Raw genomic sequence first — 22,676 nt, 5'->3', positions numbered from 1 at the left:
TATTTACTTGTTTTTCCTAAAGTTAATTAAGTGTTTTAGGAAAAATGGTCAGCATGGCCACCAAAGAGTTGGTGGCCACACTCTGAGGCCACCAAGAAATTTGTTGAGAACCCTAGAACACCAGTATAATTATCTTCATATTTAGAGTAATTTTAAACATTTATGCCAAGTTTGGTATCTGTAAACATACCTCAAACCAATTTATTTAAATCAGAAAAGTCTATTACAGCCATGAAAAAAAAATTTAGTTTAAAAAAAAGCAGTGTAGTAACACTATGGAGTCCACCCACAAAAGCAAAGCTGGCCACATTTCAGTGTGGCTCTAGGCACTCAAAGTTACCCCTAAAGAAAAAAAGTGATTCAAGCTTTAATATTGCTGTCCTAGTTAGGACAATGTTAGATCATTACAAATTTCTAAGATTAACAGAGCCAAAACATCTTATGCTGTTCTTGTTATTTTAAGCCGTGTTACCTAATGAGAAAGTTGTGCTAACAAGTTATTTCAATAAACATCCTTAGGTATCATTGAAGAGCTCCACTTTGCCTTAATCAGGAAAAGGAAAAAGAAAAGGAAACTGAATTAGTTAGGAACACCACCATAATTCTCTGATCAACCCAATGCTCCCTGTTAAACCTATAAAAATTTGAGTGCATTCAAGTTTATTGGGATTTCCGTTAACTTAGTTCTAAAAGCCAAGGAGTTTAATTTAAAAATATGTTTGAAGCGACTATATTGTTCCAGGCAATGGTTCTCATTAGTGGTCCACACAGCACTTGTCAGTCAGTCATATGATGATGAGGAATCATTAACAGCTGCAAATACAATATTCCATGTAAGTAATTCCTCTAACGATCACAGCAGTGTGAAGCGATAATGAATAAAAGGGTAGATGATCCATGAGATGTGGTCCACATAAAGAACTTCGGGAACCTCCAGTTTGAGGAACTGGTAATTCCATATGGAGCCATTCCCTACTGAAGTTCCTCAAATCCAGCCCAGCTCAAGTCAGTTTTTACTATCAGACTACAGTTAAGTAGCCTACATGGAATAAACAAGCATTTTCAGTCCAGTCTGAACCATCCACATTACAAAAGCTGCAGTCATAACTGACACAAATTAGCACCTGAGCCTCAAGAAAGGTCAAAATTGCAAGGTAGAAAGTCTGAGCCAACTTACTTCCCCCCAGAGGTGCATCACCCAAGCAAACAGTACAGCACACGGACAGGACACTATGGAGAAGCCTACTCTGACTTGGAGGCTTCTGCATTGTATCTCTGTGGATGTGTCTTCATTCTCCAAAGATATCAGCCCCACATCTATAATAAGGGCTAAATTCTAGTTTAGAAGTATCCGCAAAAAGAAAAGGAGTACTTGTGGCACCTTAGAGACTAACAAATTGTTTAAATTTGTGCTTGATAGTAATAGTCACTAATTCTGAATTGCTTTTGGACACAAACATGTAAAATTCAGTGTTCATTCACGGTCTTTAATTCTACCAAAATGTAAAGAAATACAAGTTACTTACAGTTAAAGTGAGGGGAAAAAAGTTGCTAAAGTAAAATGCAAAGCTGCCTTGCCATCTTCCTCTTTCAATTAGACTTCAAACTGCAAGAAAAGCGAATTACAATTTCTTCTGAACTACAACGTTACTATTAAGTGATCCAGTAAATTCAGTGCTTTCACAGCAGGTTAAAGTGCATGTCTAAAAATTCCAAAGTTACTTCCTGTCAGTTTTACTTGCTTTGTCAGTAAAACACTACATTAAAAGCTTTTAGATTTCAGCCACAGGAATTCTGTCTAGCCCAAAAACACGAAATCAAGTCAACATGCTAGGACTTATGAACTTCATTTTGTTGTCAGTTGGGCTAATATTAAAGGGAATCTTACATGTAAACAGTGATCTACTGAATGAGCATATTTCATTGCAAAGTTCACTAGCTGCAGAAATTGCTGAACCCAAGAGTACAGTCTAGTGGTTAGAGAATTGAACTGAAAAACTGAAGACCCACATTCAATGCTCAACTCTGACTGCAGCTTTGGACATTAATTTCAATGTGCCTCAATTTAAAATGAGGATAATGTTTACCCAGCTTTTGTAAGACACAGAGATCCTGATATGAAAGGTGAAGTGCAACAAAACTCTTACAGAACACACAAAACTAGGCAAACCAGTTTATGAAAACAGCATAATGTAGCCCCATGATTTTTCCAGAATACCTTTTTTACCATCTTCACATGCATTCTGCAGCAATTAAATACCTAGTATCTTAAGGCTCACGTGTATAAATAAATGGTATCATTCCAGAAATTGATTTATTACTTTACAATGTCTACTAACAAGACTTGCAAAGAACATTACTAGTAAAATATACAAATCAAAAAACATTGATGCTCAAAGCAGATTAGAATTGGCAGCATAGAATTAAAATTTGATTTTAATTCCAGATTCATTTTCACAAGGATATTATTGTACTTATCTACATCAGCGAAGTCAAAAACAGCTTTACCTATTTGGACCCTAGAGGCTCCACCTAGTGAGGCAGAGTTAAACTGCATTCTCTTAATGCTTTATAACTTGAATCAACACCACACGCAAATAGTTGAATTCATTCTCTGAACTTTAAAGCTAGACCCTCTTGTAGGGCTTTGTCAGCACTAATTTTAGGTCCATATTTATGCTTACAAAACCAAAATAGCTAATGGAATTGTAAGAGTCTTCTGCACTTGTTTCCATTTTCCCTTTTCTTCTGTGCTTTTATGTATTTATCTCATGTTATAGCTTACTTCTATAAATGGAAACATATTCAAGGAAGGTTTTTACTGCTTACTGTTTTGCCATTTCACCTCACTGAAAACTCATTAAAGAATGTAATCTGTAAGAAAACCATTTAATAACAAAATCAAGACCTTATATATAGTTTTTCATATCTGTAGCAAAACATGAGAACAAGAATAATGATAGCATGGATGTGAACTTAAAATATTGCTTTCCCCTAAGGAAGAAAAACTAGCCAGCCTTGGAAACATGGTAAAAATGGTTTCAAGTGATATTTTGCTGATCTTAGCCCAGTATGGAAATGGGTATCTGTCACAACCCACATCACACTGCCAAAGCTGTGCTTACTAACTCAGGACTTAGAAATCATGCAGAAGGAACAGGCAGAGTGTAAATAAGCGTGCTAAGTGCCTGCCAGATAATGGCTAGCTCACACAGTGTGGTGAGTTTTCATTCTGTAAAATGTAACATGATCAGCAACAAGAAATGAGATTAAAAAGAGAAAAATCAACAAACGTTCTTTTGTGAAAGCAGGACTCCAAGAAAAGGCACATGCCTGGCATTTTTTGTAAGTCCTAGAGAGGATGAGTGGAACTGCCTCACTCGTCCTATCTTTTTTGTAGGAAAAATGGTCTGAAGAGGAAAGTGTTTCCTTCATATATACCCTACTGCTGCCCCTCCAGGGAAACTCATTAATAGGCTCATTCACCTGCACATCTACCAATGTGATATATGCCATCATGTGCCAGCAATGCCCCTCTGCCATGTACATTGGTCAAACTGGACAGCCTCTACGTAAAAGAATAAATGGACACAAATCAGACATCAAGAATTATAACATTCAAAAACCAGTTGGAGAACACTTCAATCTCTCTGGTCACTCAATTACAGACCTAAAAGTGGCAATTCTTCAACAAAAAAACTTCAAAAACAGACTCCAACGAGAGACTGCTGAATTGGAATTAATTTGCAAACTAGATACAATTAGGCTTGAATAGAGACTGGGAACGGTTGGGTCATTACACAAAGTAAAACCATTTCCCCATGTTTATCCCCCACCTCCCCACTGTTCCTCAGACGTTCTTGTCAACTGCTGGAAATAGCCCATCTTGATCATCACTACAAAAAGCTCCCCCCGCTTCCCCCCCCCCCCGGCTCTCCTGCTGGTAATAGCTCACCTTAAGTGACCACTCTGGTTACAGTGTGTATGGTAACACCCATTGCTTCATGTTCTCTATGTATATAAATCTCCCCACTGTATTTTCCACTGAATGCATCCGATGCAGTGAGCTGTAGCTCACGAAAGCTTATGCTCAAATAAATTTGTTAGTCTCTAAGGTGCCACAAGTACTCCTTTTCTCTTTGCAAATACAAACTAACACGGCTGCTACTCTGAAACCTGACATTAATAGGCCTGTGGCCCATGTATGGTATGGGTGTATTCTGCAGATTAATTCTACATTTTCCTTCAGTCATACTTCAAAAACTATAGCCAATATATTATTCTCATCTTTTCTCTTCCTTCTCACCTGCCCTTCTTTGGACCTCCCAGTCTGAGGTTATATCCCTGGTTGGCAAAGGAGCCAAAATGGGAGTCCAATGCAGAATGAATGCAAGAAATAAGAATTGCCCACTCTCCAAGTAATCCATCTATGTAGGTTCTTATGTTGGAACTTCTGCTATTTATCTGAGCACCTAAGGTTTGCGCTTATCCCCTATCTACTCCTGGGGGAATTCTGCACCACTGCGCTTGTGCAAAATTCATGTCCCCTGCAGATTTCTTTGCTTCCCTGAAGAAAAATTACTTTGATAGGGAAGCTGCAAGAGAATCACTTCCTAGCTGCTCAGGTACATTGTTTCAGGCACCCGGAGCAGCCAGTGGAGAGGTAAATCACTGCAGAGCTGGGGACACCACAGCCAGTGGCTCCTACCCTGACCCAGGATCAGCTGCTAATTTTGGCTGGGCTGAAGTGAAAGGAGGGGACTTCCTCTTCTCCTGCAAGGAATGGCTGAGGCTGTGTCAGACCCAGTCCCAGAAATCTCCCACAGCTGCAGGAAGCTCAGCATCCTCCCCTGCTTCCTGACCCCATCACTCCTCAACTGAGGGTGGAAGAGGTCACTGTATAGAGAGTTGCTTCCCCATCCACCCAACTCCCATACCCAGATGCCCCCTGCCAAGCCTCACCCCATACACCCAGAACCCCCCAATCCTCCATATCTGAACCCCAATCCACTGAACCTCAACCCCTACATCTAGATCTGCCCTGCACTCAGACCCTCTTCCTCCAGATCCCCACCCCTGCACCCAGACCACCCCCCACTGAGCTCCCTGCACTCAAACCCCCACCCTGACGAGGCCCACCCCACTGCATCACTGAGCCCCCACATCCAGACCCCCACACCACTGACCCCCAACTAGTTGAACCCAGACCTCCAGCCCACCAAGCCCCACTCCCCAGCACCCAGACCCCCCTGCTGAGACCCCACACCCAGACACCTCCGCTGAGCCCCAACCACCTTCACCTGGAAGCCCAGCTGCACGGACAGTGGGACTCTGCAGGGAACTCCTGCCTCCCCCCCCCACAAGCGTCTGTGCATCCAGATCCCCCTACACGTAGAACCCCCACTGAGCTGCCTGCACCCAGACTGTCCCACACAGAATCCTCTCACCCCACACCCGGATCCCTTCATACTGAGCCCCTCCACACTTGGATCCTGCCTGCCCCACACCTGGTGCACCTGGCACAGAGGGGCAGAGCTCCAGGTTTTTCTGGGGCAGGCCCAGGCCTTGTGCTGTGTCAGGGTCGGGTGCAGCCTCACCACCGAGTCTGTGACCCGGGGTGGTGGGTAGAGAGGCTGCAGGGTGATCTTCCACCTTTGTGCAGCCAGTGGCCTGTGCTCCCCACTGTCATGCTGGAGCTTCTGCATTTATTTATTGACCAATAAAAACTTGCAGAATTTATAATTTTTTGGCAAAGAATTTTTAAATATTTTGGAGAATGTCCTCAGGAGATCTTAGAGATCAACCAAGCCCTAGGGAACTGAAGTGTGGCTTAGAGGAAGCGTTGGGGTTCTTGAAGTAAAAGACCAGAACTAAAGCTCCAACACTGGAAGGAAAGTATTGGCTAAGCTACCTATCAACAGGAAAGAAGTCTGAGCTTTGCTGGACTGTATCACTCAGTAGGAGATAGGCACCTTAGTTCTGAAATTCCTGCAGCTTGCTCTGGAGAAGCTTGTTAGCAAGACTCCAAGGGAAAGTGTCTCTAAAAAGCATCACAAAGCCTGTATACTAACTTGAGTCAAATGCTGGGAATTTGTGACCTGAAGAAGATCTCTGTGTAAGCTCAAAAGCTCATCTTTCACCAACAGAAGATGGTCTAATGAAAGATATTACGTCACCACCCTTGTCTCAGGAATGTGCCTGTCAGGTTAAGCTGCTAAAGCACATAAGCTCACTTATATAACCTGTCATGATGTGACTTTATTGTTGGATTTGAGCCTCATTTTATGTGTAATATTGAGAGGGAAGATTTGCTGAATACCATGAAGCAGCAGGAGATGGCGATTTGAGGTCTTACCCAAATTGGAGGAATGTATGTTGTTAAGGTGGGTAAAAACAAGGTGTTCAGAAGCTCTCCTACAGAGTGCTATGAATCCCCTACTTTCACGAGCAAAACTCATTCAAAAAGTGTGAGCAGCTCCTGCCAAGCCCCGCAAGATCTCCAAAGGCATAAGTACCGAGACGCAGGTAGTAGGGCACATATGGGAACAGTGAGGTCCTAATTTAAGCTTGAGAAAAGATTCAAACCGATTTACCACATGACATTCTCATAAGCAAATGAGGGAAATGTGGTGTAGATGAAGTTATTATAAGGCGCATGCACAACTGGTTTAAAAACAGTACTCCAAGGGTAAGTCTACACTACGAAATTAGGTCAGGTCAATATTATAGAAGTCGATTTTTAGAAAATCTATTTTAGTCGATTGCGTATGTCCACACTAAGCGCATTAGTTGGCGGAGTGCATCCTCACTACCATGGCTAGCATCGACTTATGGTGCACTGTGTGTAGCTATCCCACAGATCCCGCAGTCTCCGCCGCCCATTGGAATTCTGGGTTAAGGTCCCAATGCCTGATGGGACAAAAACATTGTCGCGGGTGGTTTTTGGTACATGTCGTCAGTCGCCCCTCCCTCCGTGAAAGCAACGGCAGACAATTGTTTTGCGCCTTTTTTCCCCACGCAGACGCCATACCACGGCAAGCATGCAGCCCACATCTCAGCTCACTGACACCGCCACTGTTGTGGTGCTGGCAGCAGACGGTGCAGCAGGTCTGCTAATCATCATCCACCGCTTCCGCTGCAAATGCAGAATGGTGGTAGAATGTGCATTTGGACTTTTAAAAGCGCGCTGGTGCAGTTTACTGACTCTCTTAGACCTCAGCAAAACCAATATTCCCATTGTTATTGCTGCTTGCTGTGCGCTCCACAATATCTGTGAGAGTAAGGGGGGGACGTTTATGGCAGGGTGGGAGGTTGAGGCAAATTGCCTGGCCACTGATTACGCGCAGCCAGACACCAGGGCTATTAGGAGAACACAGTAGGGCATGCTGCGCATCAGAGAAGCTTTGAAAACCAGTTTCATGATTTGGCCCAGATGCCCAAGAACTTGGGGGGGCCCTCCAGGCACCCAATCACTCCACCCCAGAGGACTGCCCAAGCAACAGAAGGCTGGCATTCAATAAGTTTTGAAGTGCAGTGTGGCCTTGTCCTTCCCTCCTCCCCTCACCCACCACCCCACCCGGTGCTTCCCTCCTCCCCTACCCCTCCCAGGCTACCTTGCAAGTTTTCCCCCTATTAATGTGATGAATTAATAAAGAATGCATGATTTTGAAACAATGACTTTATTGCTTCTGAAAGCAGCGATCGAAGGGGGGAGGTCGGTTGACTTACAGGCAAGTAGAGTCAACCAAGTGGGCAGGTTTCCATCAAGGAGAAACAAACAGAACTGTCATACCATAGCCTGGCCAGTCTTGAAACTGGTTTTCAAAGCGTCTCTGATGTGCAGGGCCCCCAGCTGTTCTCTCCTAATCGCCTGGTGTCTGGCTGCACATAGTCAGCCACCAGGCGATTTGTCTCAACCTCCCACCCCACCATAAATGTCTCCCCCTTACTCTCACAGATATTCTGGAGCGCACAGCAAGCAGCAACAACAATGGAAATATTGGTTTCACTGAGGTCTAACCTAGTCAGTAAACTACCCCAGCAAACTTTTAAACATCCAAAGGCACATTCTACCACCATTCTGCACTTGCTTAGCCTATAGTTGAACAGCTCCTTACTACTGTCCAGGGTGCCTGTGTATGGCTTCATGAGCCATGGCATTAAGGGGTAGACTGGGTCCCCAAGGATAACTATTGGCATTTCAACATCCCCAACGGTAGTTTTCTGGTCTGGGAAGTAAGTTCCTTCCTGCAGCTGTTCAAACAGATCAGAGTTCCTGAAGATGTGAGCGTCATGCACCTTTCCTGGCCATCCCACGTTGATGTTGGTGAAACGTCCCTTGTGATCCACCAATGCTTACAGCACCATTGAAAAGTACCCCTTGTGGTTTATGTACTGGCTGCCAAGGTGGTCCGGTCCCAAGATAGGGATGTGTGTTCCACCTATCACCCCACCACATTTAGGGAACCCCATTGCAGCAAAGCCACTCACTATGACCTGCACATTTCCCAGAGTCACTACCCTTGATAGCAGCAGCTCAGTGACTGCGTTGGCTACTTGGATCACAGCAGCCCCCACAGTAGATTTCCGCACTCCAAATTGATTCCTGACTGACCGATAGCTGTCTGGCATTGCAAGCTTCCAGAGCACTATTGCCACTTGCTTCTCAACTGCAAGGGCTGCTCTCATCTTGGTATTCTTGCACTTCAGGGCAGGGGAAAGCAAGTCACAAAGTGCCATGAAAGTGCCCTTAATCATGTGAAAGTTTCACAGCCACCGGGAATCATCCCAGACCTGCAACACTATGCAGTCCCACCAGTCTGTACTTGTTTCGAGGGCCCGGAATCAGCATTCCACGGCATGAACCTGCCCCATTACCACCATGATGTCCAAATTGCCAGGGCCCGTGCTTTGAGAGAAGTCTGTGTCCACGTCCTCATCACTATCATGATCGTGCTGTCGTCACCTCCTTGCCTGCTTTTGCAGGTTCTGCACATACTGCAGGATAATGTGTGAGGTGTTTGCAATACTCACAACAGCAGCGGTGAGCTGAGCGGGCTCCATGCTTGCGTGCTATGGCATCTGCAGGAGAGCAGAGTTGCAGCGGAAGCAGTGGATGACGACGGATGCCACAAGAATAGATATTTATACAGAACAACGAGAGGACCTGCGAGGTGGATTCATGGTACCAGGAGAGCAGAGTTGCAGCAGAAGCGGTGTAGGACGACCGTTAGCACCACGCACATTTCCCCGAGGAAGAACACAAGTACCTGGGAGCACATGACAGACAACATGGAGAAATTTGCTATTGAGACAAGAGCGGCAGAGCAAAGTTGCAGGGGAAGCGGTGGATGACTACAACGGTTAGCAGTCCTACTGCACCGTCTGCTGACAGCAGTATGGTGTCTGCATGGAAAAAAGGTGCAAAACGATTGTCTGTCATTGCTTTCATGGAAGGAGGGGCGACTGACGACATGTACCCAAAACCACCCGTGACAATGTCTGCCCCATCAGGCACTGGGAGCTCAACCCAGAATTCCAGTGGGCAATGGAGACTGTGGGAACTGTGGATAGCTACCCACAGTACAACGCGCTGAAAGTTGATGCTAGCCAGGGGACTATGGATGCACTCTGCCGACTTAAAGCACTTAGCGTGGACATACGCAATCGACTGTATAAAATCGATTTTTAAAACTCGACTTCTAGAAGATTGACCTAATTTCGTAGTGTAGATATACCCCAAGACTTAATCTGCATATCACAATCCATAGGCTGAAATCAAAACTCTTACTACCCTACTGCTAAAGTGTGTATGTTTTACTTCAAAAGTAGAGTGAATTCTACTACCTATCTAGAGGAAAGCCAACAGTTTATTCACCAAGAGCAGCGCCAATTTAAAATATAGGTTATGCGTCAGTAGCCTGACCACAGTGCAGGCTGACGTACATTCAGATCTTAGGTCGTTTTGTAATGCACTATAATTTAAAATGTACCTATTAATACATTTACAATATTCATGACCTACCTCCACAAGCATTTTCAGTACAACTATTAGGAGAAAATGCCTGCTTTGAGGTTAATACAACACCTGTGTTGCTGTATGAAAATCTTACTCTGGTCCCACTGAAGTCCAGGACCAAGTTCCCATACACTTCAAATAGCAGCAGAGCACCTAATGAAGGAAATTAATGTTTTGGCCATTTGATTAAGTGAACAATGAAGATTGTGGCTTCATTTAAAAACAGAGGCCTACTCATATTCCAACACTGAAATGTCATTCATTTTTATAAGAGTCATTTGGCCAGTGAATTTTGTGTACTCATTTTGGAAGAAGAATTTATTCCATCTATTCTAGGAACCTACAAAAAGAGTCATTAGTGGAGAATAGCAAGAAAGATCTCAGGGAGACAGTAAAGCTGATTGATATTTTTGGTGTAGAGCTGCCTTTTTAAAAAGTTACTTAAACAAAGCCCCAATATCCAGGCCACACAGCCTATAAATTCTCGAATACAAAACTCAATTTGCATCATCTATAGGAGACTACCTTTAAAAAATAAAAAAAACCTGCTACGTCTTATTTGTTTTCCAGAGCTAAAAAAGGATCATGGCTTCCCACATTCTTAAAACTAAAGTAACATGAGGAAGAACATTAGAACTAATTTTTTTTAAGTCAAATTCACAAAATTCAAAATTAAAGTCACTTAATTCTGGATTTCCATTCCTCAGAGTACTCTTATTCAAGTCCCCTCGTAGCCCCATCATTCTCTATATATCCTCCAGGGAAGGTAGATGTCTTTAACAAGCATCACAACTTGAACACGCATTAAATGCAATATGTTTTACAAAAACAAAGATCATATTAAGCTATTTCTGCCATGCCATCTTACCAAATAAAAAATTCAAGAGCCTTTCCACAACCTGAGACAACAGCAATCCATTTTTAGAAGACTTATCCCTATACACTGAAGAAAAATTATGCCGCAAATATAATTACATTCAGCTGGTATTTATGCTATGCTATTTTATAACACTTAGAATAACTGATCAAACATCTATTAGGACATTGCCAAATGAGTATCAGATTATCACCCTCATTCACACACTGCCGTCAGACAGTAGGCCATATTTAAAATATTCAGGAGTTTTAAAAATGTATATGAATTTAAACTCTGGTAATTTCATTTTAGACTCACTAGCAGATCTTGTGGTAGAGTCCATTGTATTTAACCATCATCCAAATACTTCCATTCACTTTTCTGAAAAAGTTTTAACTGTGCAAATAAGATACAGGCAACAAGAAGATTAGATGAGAAAAATGCAGGTTTTAATAAGAAAAGCGATCAGAAATGGTTCACGTGCACTGGGCAAGCAGAAATGTTCACAACTTATGTGATGTCTTGATTGCTTTCCAAATTAAAACCAGTTTGCACAGATTGGGAACTATTACATAGATTAAATAACTTCACTGGAATCAGTCTGTGGCAGAGCCAGAAACAGTATGCAGAATGGAATTGACTCCTAGTCTGATGCCTTAACCACAAAAGTATACCCAGTGCACCAGTGGAAATGACTATCACAAGAGATCACACAAACTGGTTAGATTTTAAAGAGGAACGAATAGTCAACATTTGCAGCTATGCAAACCAAAACAATACAAGGGTATTCAAACCTCATTAGGAGCATAACATGATCAGCTGCAAGCACCAGGAAGAAACACCCCCCTTTTATATGGAGGCTAGGCACAAGAAGATAGGCACTTCATAAGATCCCGTCTGAAATACCAGGTAAAGGCCACTGCTAGATAAAGAACCTCTGTGTGAGCAAACTGTCTGTTCCAGCATAGTAATGGTTAAGTTTTCCTGGATGAAGCTTCAAAAACTCTTCAGTATTTAGGCAGTTTATACAAGCTGGACATCCAAGTAACATCATGGCTCAAACACATTGACAGAAAATTTTACAGTGAGGCTGCAACTTACATGAGAGCTGGTTTAGACAGGAGGAAAAAAACTTCCTCAATATCAATTTGACGCTGGAACCAATGCTGAGAGCAGCCACCGAAACATCAAGAAAAATGTTTTAAAAGATATTAGGTAACAGTTATATAAGGAATTACCTGTGCTAGACATTGGACTTCACCTAAAATATCCCTTTTCCCTTCCAGTTGTAGCTTCTGAAAACGAAATACATATGCATATGAAATACAGGTTTCAGAGTAACAGCCGTGTTAGTCTGTATTCGTAAAAAGAAAAGGAGTACTTGTGGCACCTTAGAGACTAACCAGTTTATTTGAGCATGAGCTTTCGTGAGCTACAGCTCACTTCATCTATGCATCCGATGAAGTGAGCTGTAGCTCACGAAAGCTCATGCTCAAATAAACTGGTTAGTCTCTAAGGTGCCACAAGTACTCCTTTTCTTTATATGAAATACAGTCACCAGACAGCATGGATTTGTCAAGAACAAATCATGTCAAACCAACCTGATAGCTTTCTCTGACAGGGTAACAAGCCTTATGAATAAGGGGGAAGCAGTAGATGTGGTATATGATTTTTGGAAGGCTTTTGATACTGTCTCACATGACCTTATAAACAAACTAGGGAAATATAACCTAGATGGAGTTACTAAAAGGTGGGTGCATAACTGGTTGGAAAATCATTTCCAGAGTAGTTATCAGTGGTTCACAGTCCTGTTGGAAGGGCATAACGAGTGGGGTCCCGCAGGGATCAGTTCTGGGGTCTGGTTCTGTTCAATGTCTTCATCAATGATTTAGATAATGGCAGAGAGAGTACACTTATTAAGTTTGCAGATGATACCAAGCCGGGAGGGCTTGCAAGTTCTTTGGAGGACAGGATTAAAATTCTAAATGATCTGGGCAAACTGGAGAAATGGTCTGAAGCAAACAGGATGAAATTAAATAAGGACAAATGCAAAGTACTCCACTTAGGGGGGAACAATCAGTTGTACACATACAAAATGGGAAATGACTGCCTAGGAATGAGTACTATGGAAAGGGATCTGGGGGTCATAGTGGATCACAAGCTAAATAGGAGTCAACAGTGTAACACGGTTGCATAAAATACCACGCATTCTGGGATGTATTAGCAGGAGTATTGTATGCAAGACACGAGAAGTAATTCTTCCGCTCTACTCCACGCTGATTAGGCCTCAACTGGAGTAGTGTGTCCAGTTCTGGACGCTACATTTCAGGAAAGATGTGGACAAATTGGAGAAAGTCCAGAGAGCAGCAACAAAAATGATTAAAGGTCTAGAAAACATGACCTATGAGGGAAGATTGAAAAAATTGGGTTTGTTTAATCTGGACAAGAGAAGACAGAGGGGACATAACAGTTTTCAAGTACATAAAAGTCTGTTACAAGGAGGAGGAAGAAAAATTGTTCTTAACCTCTGAGGATAGGACAAGAAGCAATGGGCTTAAATTGCAGTAAGGGCGGTTTAGATTGGACATTAGGAAAAACTTCCTAACTGTCAGAATGGTTAAGCACTGGAATAAATTGCCTAGAGAGGTGGTTCTAGAGAATCTCCATCATTGGGGATTTTTAAGAGCAGGTTAGACAAACACCTGTCAGGGATGGTGTAGCTCAGTGGTCTCCAAAGTGGGATGCGCAAGACCATACGTGGGGGTGCGTGGCAGAAGGAGCTGCCGGCGGCAGCTCGGCACTCCCCGCTCCGTCTTCTTGGCAGCACGCCGGCGGCAGCTCTTTTTTTTTTTTTTTGGCGCTTCCCCAGAGCTGGCTCTGGGGGTGCACAATTCAAAAAGTTTGAAGACCCCTGGTCTAGATAGTACATGGTCCTGCCTTGAGCGCAGGGGCTGGACTAGATGACCTCTTGAGGTCCCTTCCAGTTCTATGATTCACTCAAGCTTCCCTATACATTGTGCCAATACACTTTAGTCCCAACTTCCGTTACCCCTTCTATCCCATTTAGCATTCTTCCAAAAAGGCAGCAAGTTTAGCATTATTTTGTCCTGTAGCCAACATCCACAAGAGCCTATGATGAAACCATACTACCTTTCCAACGTCAACTAAATCAACATTTACAAACAAGTAAACCTATAAATAGGCAAGAAATGCATTAACTCAGTGTGCCATCTATAAGCCAGTGGGCTACACCTCAGTTCGTGAACAATAGCCTAACAATTATATTTTTCATTGCTATTTACTTCAGGAAAAGTTAAGACTGTGCTATTAATTTTGGCTATGTTGTACATAAGAGATACTGATTTACCAGGCCTTCAAGAAGTAGGTGAATTAGAGTGGAATCAAGAGAGATATTTATTATAGGCTATTTCAGTAAGGAGGGGTTATAGTTTATTAATTTACGACTTGTTATTCTTAGAGTACATATGCAAGAGCATTTAAAAAAATAAATGAGCATTTTAAGTGTGAAACTTCTAAGAAAAAAAATCTCTACATAAAATCTGGAGGACTATTAACAATTAGTAAACTAAAGAAACAAGTACAGAACACTCATTTTACAACTGAAGACTATAAAATGGAAAGAAAGTAGAGAACAAGCAACATGTAATAAAAACTGATTTAAAAATTTATTTAAATAAGATTGTTTTGAATTTCTTTAAATCCTGACTTTATATCTCTGCACCAGCAGGACAGAATCTCACTTCCTGGTGAGGGAAGTGTTTCAGGGAAAAATCCCATTGTAGGGGGGTTTCCTCCCAGCTTCATTTTGCTACCAGTCTATTTACAACCACTGTTAATTGGATGATGACTGTAAGCAACTGATACTTTGTGTTAAGTGGTAAACATAAGTCACTAGTTTTGTCTCTTCTCTATTCCTCTGGACCACAGGCATCTTTCCCCCTGCATCTTCCCTCCATCTCCTCTCTACACTTCCCCCATTTCAACCTTTCAATTTTTCCCACCACTGTCTGCTTCCTGTTCAAACACATTAAGATTTCCAACACCAGGCAGCACCGTCTTATGCCGCCTAGTCCCCTGTTCACGCCCCTCCAACTCCACTGGCTCCATCATACCTCCTTCCAGATTCCTCCCCCTCTACATTTCCCCTAACAACCCATAGTCTTGATCTGTATACATGAAAAACCAATCTGTAAAAGCACAACAAAGGCTGTAACTGCAGAGAGCAGAAAGGGAAAATAAAATAGGCACTTTAAGGGGCACATTCCTTGGCAGAGCATTTCTCTAGCACACCCCAATAGATTAGTGAATGAAATCCCAGGCTCTCTTTATTTTACCCCAAATCTTCTCCTCCCCTCTCCTCCCCCACCTCCCGTCAACAGATATGTCACAAAGAAAAATAGCCAACTTCCAAAGTGGCAGTATATAGTCCTTACATTTCCTAGTTCATTCTTGCTTCATGATTCCTTGGATAAACTCAAGTTGAAAATGTTTGGCCTGTATCTTTCCTTCTCACACCCTCTCAACATTCCACTAGCTCAGTTTAATAATGCTGTTTTAATGAGGTCTATGAACCCCTTCCCACATTTAACTGAGAGCATCGCAGGCGGTATTTATTCCTATTATGGATTTTACCTTCTACATTAGCCTTCCACTCACCCTGAGCCATTTTGGAGATAAGAGTCAGAACACCTGAAATTTTGGAAGAGTGATCATGTACATTTTCAGAACAACAAGACTTCAAGTGTTTAATCAAGCTTCTTTTGGGGAATAACTATCCTAGGATTTCTTGAAGTATATAAATGTTGGTAAGTTGCGGGATTGGAAATTGAGATAATGGCAAATCAGTTTCAAATTTAACTAGGAAGCAGCTAAGGTGACCAGATAGCAAGGGTGAAAAATCGGGACAGAGGGTGGGGGGTAATTGGCATCTATATAAGACAAAGCCCCAAATATCGGGACTCCCTATAAAATCAGGACATCTGGTCAGAAGCAGCTCCCTCTGTTTCATAATAAAGAAAAGCAGGAATTATATGCAACTCAACAAATATGATGACAGAAGTACAAGTTGAAATACAGAAAAAAAAGTCGCTAAGGACTCTACACTGACCAACCACATTAAGAGACTTCTAAATTTTCAGTTTTTATCCATATTACATAACCAAAACAGTACAGACCATGTTTGAAGACAAGAATTTATAATGAATGAAATATTTCAAGAACCAAAGAAAAGGTGTGGAAGAGTGAAACTCCCAAACCTTTTTGGTTTAATATGTCAACTCCATTTTATCAAGATAAGTTGTATTCTCTAGATAAGACCATCAAGATCACTTTTGGACAAAAGATGAAAGCTCTTTTTAGGTCACCTCTAAAGAAGGTTGACATTTTCGTGTGGGTGCTATTTTGTTGTGAGGCTAGAAGCTAGCCGCTTCCATCTACTTAAATCACCACAATCCACCACCTTTAAAGAGCACTAAATCCGAACAAATTGAAACCATACCAGCAGTTAATTCACACCCCAAAACAAGATGAACGTGTAACAGCAGAATATATATGTTGTGATTATGCCGCAGTGGAGCCGCCTCCTTGCATGACTGAAGGAGGCGTCACTGTGATGAAGTCCTGGTGCTATCCTAGAGCATCCTTCTCCTTGGGCTCTCTTCAGTGGGGCTGGGACAGAGCGTTCACACAGGGTCGGAGCAGGGCTGATATTTCTCGCCGTCAGGAAGGAGAACTCAAGTACCCGATAGATTTTGTAGGAGAACCCAAATCAACCCCAGTAGAGAAACAGCCTCACCGCCACCTCCTCCCCCCAGCCCAGGGGAGCTCCATCGGGTCACTCGGGGGCTGCCCAGCAGCGGGTTCACAGCCTGAAACCGAGGCAGCCGCTCCCAGCCCCACACGGGGCAAACCCCAACTCGCCGCAGTAGCCACCGCCGCCCACGTTCCGGAGACGGCAGGGCGAGCAGAGGCTGCTCCTTCGGCGCTCGCAGGGAGGCGGATCTCCTGGCTCCGCAGACTGAGCCGCCGGGAACCCCAGCTCCAGCGCTGGCCGAGGCCGGGGACGATCCGGCCCGGCCCCCGGGGGGCAGGAAGGGAGAAGCGAGAGGGGGCGGCTCGCGGCTGGAAGCCGGAAGGGAGCGCGGAACCGGGGAGGGCAGGTCCCTGTCACTCCTCCCCGGCCCGGCGCCCCCCGGGCTCTCCCCTCGGGGGTCCCCGTAGCCTGCGGAGCGCGCCTAGGCCCGGCGGCTGGGTACGTCCCCACCCCGGCCGGCTGTACCCGCTGAGCGGGGCCAGGGTCTCGCCCGCCCCTCACCTTGGAAGCGTTGGCCGCGGGGCCGGAGCGCGAACATCGGCTTCCCGTGCAGCCCGGCCCGCAGCCGCCGCCGCCTCGGAGCTCCTCACCCGGCCTGTCCCGCTGCCTTGCCCCTGAGCTCGCCGCGCCTCTCCGGCCCCAGGCAACCGGGCCACGTCCCTCCGAGAGCCCGGCGCGCAGGCGCACACTCTCCGCCCAGGCCGCCGCCAGGGAGCCACCGGCGGCGGCGGGGACACTTCCCTCCCTCCGCCCCCCCGCGCAGCAGAGCGCCCCCGCCTCCCCAACACAGAGCAGGGGGCGGCCGGGGGCGGGAGCCGAGCCACTCACCAGGGCCTGCGGTCAGCACCCCCTGCAGGAGAGGGTCGGCGGCTGAGGGGGGGTGAAAGGGAAAAGGGCCAGGCGTCCCCGAAGGTCAGGAGGATGGAGCCTTACATGGGGTGGGGGGGAGTTGGACCCACACACCAGGAGGAACAAGGAGAGCTGAGACTTGAGATCACTGCACGGCTCCCTTAGACGAGTCCTCTCAGGGCAGCAGCCACTGCCCCAGCCCCATCTCCCACCCACGGCCATCCTGTTGGGTGGCAGAGGTTGGAAGAGAGGCACTGGCTCCAACTCAGTGGCCGAAAGGGAGGAGAATGGCACAAAAATGTGGTTCATATTGCATATTCCTGTGATTTTCCCTGATTTCAATGCCAGTTCTCTGGTTTTAAGTAGTGGCTATTCTAAGCTTATTGAAACCAGCTATCATTTGGTTTAGACGCAGACTAGGAGCAGCCCTTGTTTGAATCCACCAACCACCCATGCACGAACAGCATTGCAGTGGTTATGGCCATCACTGTACTCCCCAAAAAGGCTATTCCCTCCCCGCAAGGTGGACCTCAAACAGTAGTTGATGCCTTCACCATTTCTAAAACTTCCACTGGAATCATGCTAGAAACCACAGCCCTTGCAGAACATAGCTGCCACATTTCCCCTTATATAAAAGGCAGTATATCTGGTTTGTCACACTTAGCAAGTAGGGTCTTTTGCCTAGTGCCATGTATATTTGATGCAATATATAACAATGCCTTTATTTGATGGTAGTACCCAAAGGCCTCATTCAATATTGGAGCCTATTTGTATTTAGCATAACCAGCTCAGAGGCCCTTGGTTTTAGACAGTGTACAAAACCAAGGGACACTCTCTGCCCCAATTCTGCTAATGAAGGAGTCCCTTAAATTGTGCTAGGCACCATACAAATATAGAAAGCTTTCATTTTATTTCTAACAACTTCTCATACAAAGCACCACATGAAGCACCGTAAGCATTAAGGATGATCCTAGTTAGTCTGTATAAGTATGCTACAGAGTCAGACAGAATAGGTTGAAGAACAGCAACTAAAGGAAATATGCAGTTTAGTTTTAACTACAAAAGGAGTGTATACATTAATCAAAGACAGACCCTTAAAAAGGCAAAGGAATTGCTTCAAAAAAAGATAGTGTAAGATCATACCCTAGGTTGCTGCTAGGACTTTCTACTCCATGAAAATTATTACAGCTGTGATTACAGCAAAGACAGGAGTCAAGGTACTGAATAAGGATAAAAGAGTAATTTATTGCACCAAGGATCCCCAGACATGGACCAGGGCCCCATAGTGCTAAGCCCTCTAGAAACACACACCAAAGAGATAGTTCCCGATCCAAAAAGCTTACAGTTTAAGCAATAATTACATTACTCAAACAGGTTTCCCTCCAGATATGGCCAAGGCATTTCCATCAAGGATTTGTGTACTTCTTTGTTCCACACAACATAAAATTGAAGAAAAACACTTTTAAATTCCAACACAAACTGAAGGTGTTGGAAAACTCAAATATAAACCTTTTCTAATTATAAGGCATTGCCTTCAGGAATCAGTTTTTTATTACAAAATGAAACATCTTTGTTTTTACCTGCTTGAAACCATGGCCTCTAGGGATAGTAGTCATCTTAGCAGCAAACATTTTAGATAGAGAGAAACTGAGAAAAAGGATTTGGCCTGAATTTATAGATGACTTGGGGGGTGTGGCAAATGACTCCACCTAGATCTACCCATGCAACTCCCTGCTGTTCTATTCATAAGGGGATGTGGGTAATATTGAGACACTCTGGATGCAAAAAAACTCCACCTGAATGGAAGGGGGGAAGTTAATATTCTTTCTTTCATGCTTGTTTGTGTAATGTTGGTTGGGATATTTTTAACTATAGATATTTATATTAAAATGTAAGACCCTAGTGAGAATTCTTATTGGATAACAAGTATTTATTTAGACAGGCAAACTATAAGAAGAAAAGAAACAAGTACTTTGCTATGATTGGTTTCTTCCTGGGAAAAGGAAAATAGGGTGGAATTTTGAACCCTCTAAAGTTCTAACCCAGACATGGTTAAACTATTTCTGGAATTAGCAAAATGTAGAGGCATAGTGCTGCCTACTTGATATTAGAAAATATTGTGATTTTGAGAGTCACTTTTTTCTTTATTTTTCCTTTCATTAATTGAGTAATTGTCACAACAAATACCAAGATAACTTCAGACATAAATTATTTTGTTTTTATTTGTTTTGTGTATTGTGATTGGCTTGGGAAGTTTGTTTTTAATTAAAATGTATGTGTCTGAATATATATTCAATTATCATTAAATATGCAGTAATAATTCCATAGTAAAGGATGAGTTGAGTTTTGCCTTTAAAGCAGGGATTCAATTTCTCTGAGTGGAAAAATAAAGCCTATCCTCCCCAAAATTACAGCAATTACTCTTTGAGTGCAAGATGAATTTTCTGAGAATTTACAAATGAAATTGTTTATTTAGTTTAGGAATTAAGAATTGGTCCTTAAAGAAATTTAGCACTCAGTGTTAGACCTTTTATGTGCTGCCCCCCCCCCCCCCCCCCCCCCAATGACTGCAGTAAGTGTACAACACAGACTCTTCAAACTTACCAGATAGTTAAAACTTGCAGAACGCTTGTGTGTAAACTATTTTTGAATAATTTATTTTAGGATTAATGGTTATTTTTCCCATTGTTCTTCATAACAAAAAGTATCTCTATCAGCAAAGGCTGAAAAATATAATGTAATCTATAGAGCATTTTAGAAATAAATGGGGCAGAGGACTTCTACTTGCAGTTATTTGTATTGTTAATTTACCCTGTCAAAGAACTCCTATGACCTGTCCAGCAGTTTAGGGGAAACACTTGGATTAACTGACAGCTCTTCATGTCTGGAAAAGTAGGTACAAATCCTGTTTTGAAGAATGTCGTATAATAATATGCCTAAATGTATTTTTAGATACACAGGTACAGTTCCAATTTATGCCTATTAACGCAGGAGCCATTCTGATAGATCAGGTAGAAATTAAGCACTTGCTAAAGTTATTTTTATGTAAACAATACTTTAAAAAGACTAAAATGACATTAAAATTATAATAGAAACCAATAAATGCCAAGACATTTTAAGGGTCTAATCCTTTAAACAGCTCATGATGGACAGATCTCTGTATCCATGCACAGCAGGTTGCAGATTTGGTGTCTTTGTTGTTTTTGTCATTTTTAACGCCAGCCAGATCAAGGCTTCATTGTTCTACGTGTCTTACAACTCATGATAAGAGAGAGTCCCTTACAACAAAAGCCCCCAATCCTGCAATTACTTGGGTGCTTAACTTTACATGTAGTACTTGCATGCATGAAGTTAATCATGTGAATAACTGTTTGAAGGATCAGAGTCTTGATTAAGGCTGTAACAGCATTATCTCCCTTTTTCATTACATGTAATATCCTGGTGCAGTAATTTAAGGATACATAGATAATTAAAAACCTCAAATATTTACTATGCTTGTCTGTTGTAGTAGAGTAAACCTAAGGAGGAGAGCCAAAGTGGGAGGGGACAGCATTTTAAGTCCATTTTTGCCCCAGGTCTCAAATTAAAAAAAAAAAAAAAAAAAAAAAAAAGTTTACATTTATGGCCTGTCAAGCTCAGAAGAATCTTTTTTTAGCTAAACAAACATCTGTACTTCCCTTCCAGCTTGCTCTGAATGCGATGCTGATGAGATTCAACAACCTCAATAATCCATTAATCTCATTGTCACACACATGGGAGTAAAACTCTACCATAGCCTGGCATACCAGCCTCACACAGAATAGGAAAATGAAGATCCCTTCCCATAATGCCTTGATATGAAAACTATTGGGAATTTCAATGGGAGCGAAGCCTTCAGTCCTTTGTACATCTGTACTAGCCCCGGTGTTTGATCCAGCAGACTGCTGCTCTGCGGTTGGGGGGGTAGCTGCTACACTCAGCTTGTCGACACAGAGCTGAATTAGGCCACTCCTATTATTGCTGGCTGTTTGAACTGCCAGTCTGTATGTGCCAGTGCACGTAGTTCAGCCAGACCTTCGACAAGCTCCCATTGCTGTTAAGTCTTTTTGAAGAACTGCAACAGATGAAACCAACCTACTATATCTCCAGTTGGCTGATACCCCAGTCTCAGACAGGGAACGACACCCTGGGCCAGCTCGAAGGTCTACATACTCGTATCTGGGGAAGGAATCCTCTCCTGCAATGGTCCAGGATTTAATGCTGTGGCTGATTTCTCAACACCCCCTTGCTACGGAAGCTCATGTACTCTTGGACAAGAGTGCTACTGGCCCTTTCCCATGCACAGATGATTAGCACTGCCAGGAAGCTGAAATTTATGTCCTTGCAGAGTAGAAGCATTGCTGGAAAAGAGGCTGACACACCAAGTAAATTCAGGAGTCTGGAGCAGCATCAAGTCAATAACTCATGTGCTGGAACCCAACATCTAGAGGGCAGTCTACAATGCCTAGCCTCCCTTGATACACCGGTCATCCACTGCTTACCAAAGCTGAACAGCGAGATCTGATGTCTATGTATATATGAGAGAGATAGTCATGCCGAACTGCACTAAATTGATTGTTGATTAAAAACTGACACTAGAGACTAGGTTGAAACTCCCAAATTAAGGGCCCCATTCTGGTCTGAGGTACACAGGTAAAACTCTCACTGAAGTAATTGACTAGGATAGAAGTAACTGACCAACCTTATTTACTGGGATGCAGTCTATAAAACTGCTAATTTCTTGCCCGGGACTGATTCCACTGTGAGCATAGTCTGTTTACAGAGGACACACTTTTTTGTATTTTGATGAGCGAGCACCCAGAGGATTAGCCACTACAGGGATCTTATGGTCATACCCCGACCTGTCCCCCGCAGAAGCGTTGCATCAGTAGGGTCCTCTCAAAGGCATCTAGGCATATGCTAATGTACTTGCCCTATGCTACAGTCTTCAATCCCTTCCCTTCAGGGGACATGTGGTTGTATGAACTTCAGAACCCTGTATAAGGGGATGCAGGCAGTGGCAGAATTTTCATCAAACCACTGAAATCCTGGCCCTATTGAAGCTGATAGCAAAACTCCCATTGACTGTGCTAGGGTCAGGA

The 22,676-nt window shown here is 43.3% G+C and overlaps 1 protein-coding gene across 23 annotated transcripts in view; it reads right to left on the bottom strand.

Annotated features, from left to right (window-relative positions):
- Nucleotides 1-22,676, bottom strand: part of EVI5 (ecotropic viral integration site 5) — a 144,375-nt gene that overhangs the window by 106,847 nt on the left and 14,852 nt on the right. For 4 of the 23 annotated variants that reach the window (XM_037906812.2, XM_043520940.1, XM_043520936.1 and 1 more), the window contains exon 1: nt 17,209-17,388. The exons of 1 other annotated variant lie outside the window; for it this stretch is intronic. Coding sequence is in view for 5 of the 22 variants with exons in the window: in XM_043520931.1 (XP_043376866.1) it covers nt 19,137-19,187 (51 nt within the window). In the remaining 17 variants the exon portion in view is untranslated. Of the gene's footprint in view, nt 1-1,526; nt 1,607-9,033; nt 9,270-12,112; nt 12,170-17,208; nt 17,411-19,136; nt 19,221-22,676 lie in introns of those variants that run through there. 18 more of the 23 variants (XM_043520935.1, XM_043520941.1, XM_037906806.2 and 15 more) reach the window with 14 other exon arrangements.

The sequence above is a fragment of the Chelonia mydas genome, chromosome 8 (genome assembly GCF_015237465.2).
Source record: "Chelonia mydas isolate rCheMyd1 chromosome 8, rCheMyd1.pri.v2, whole genome shotgun sequence".
In the NCBI taxonomy this organism is placed as follows: domain Eukaryota; kingdom Metazoa; phylum Chordata; order Testudines; family Cheloniidae; genus Chelonia; species Chelonia mydas.
This window is presented reverse-complemented; position numbering and strand designations above follow the sequence as displayed.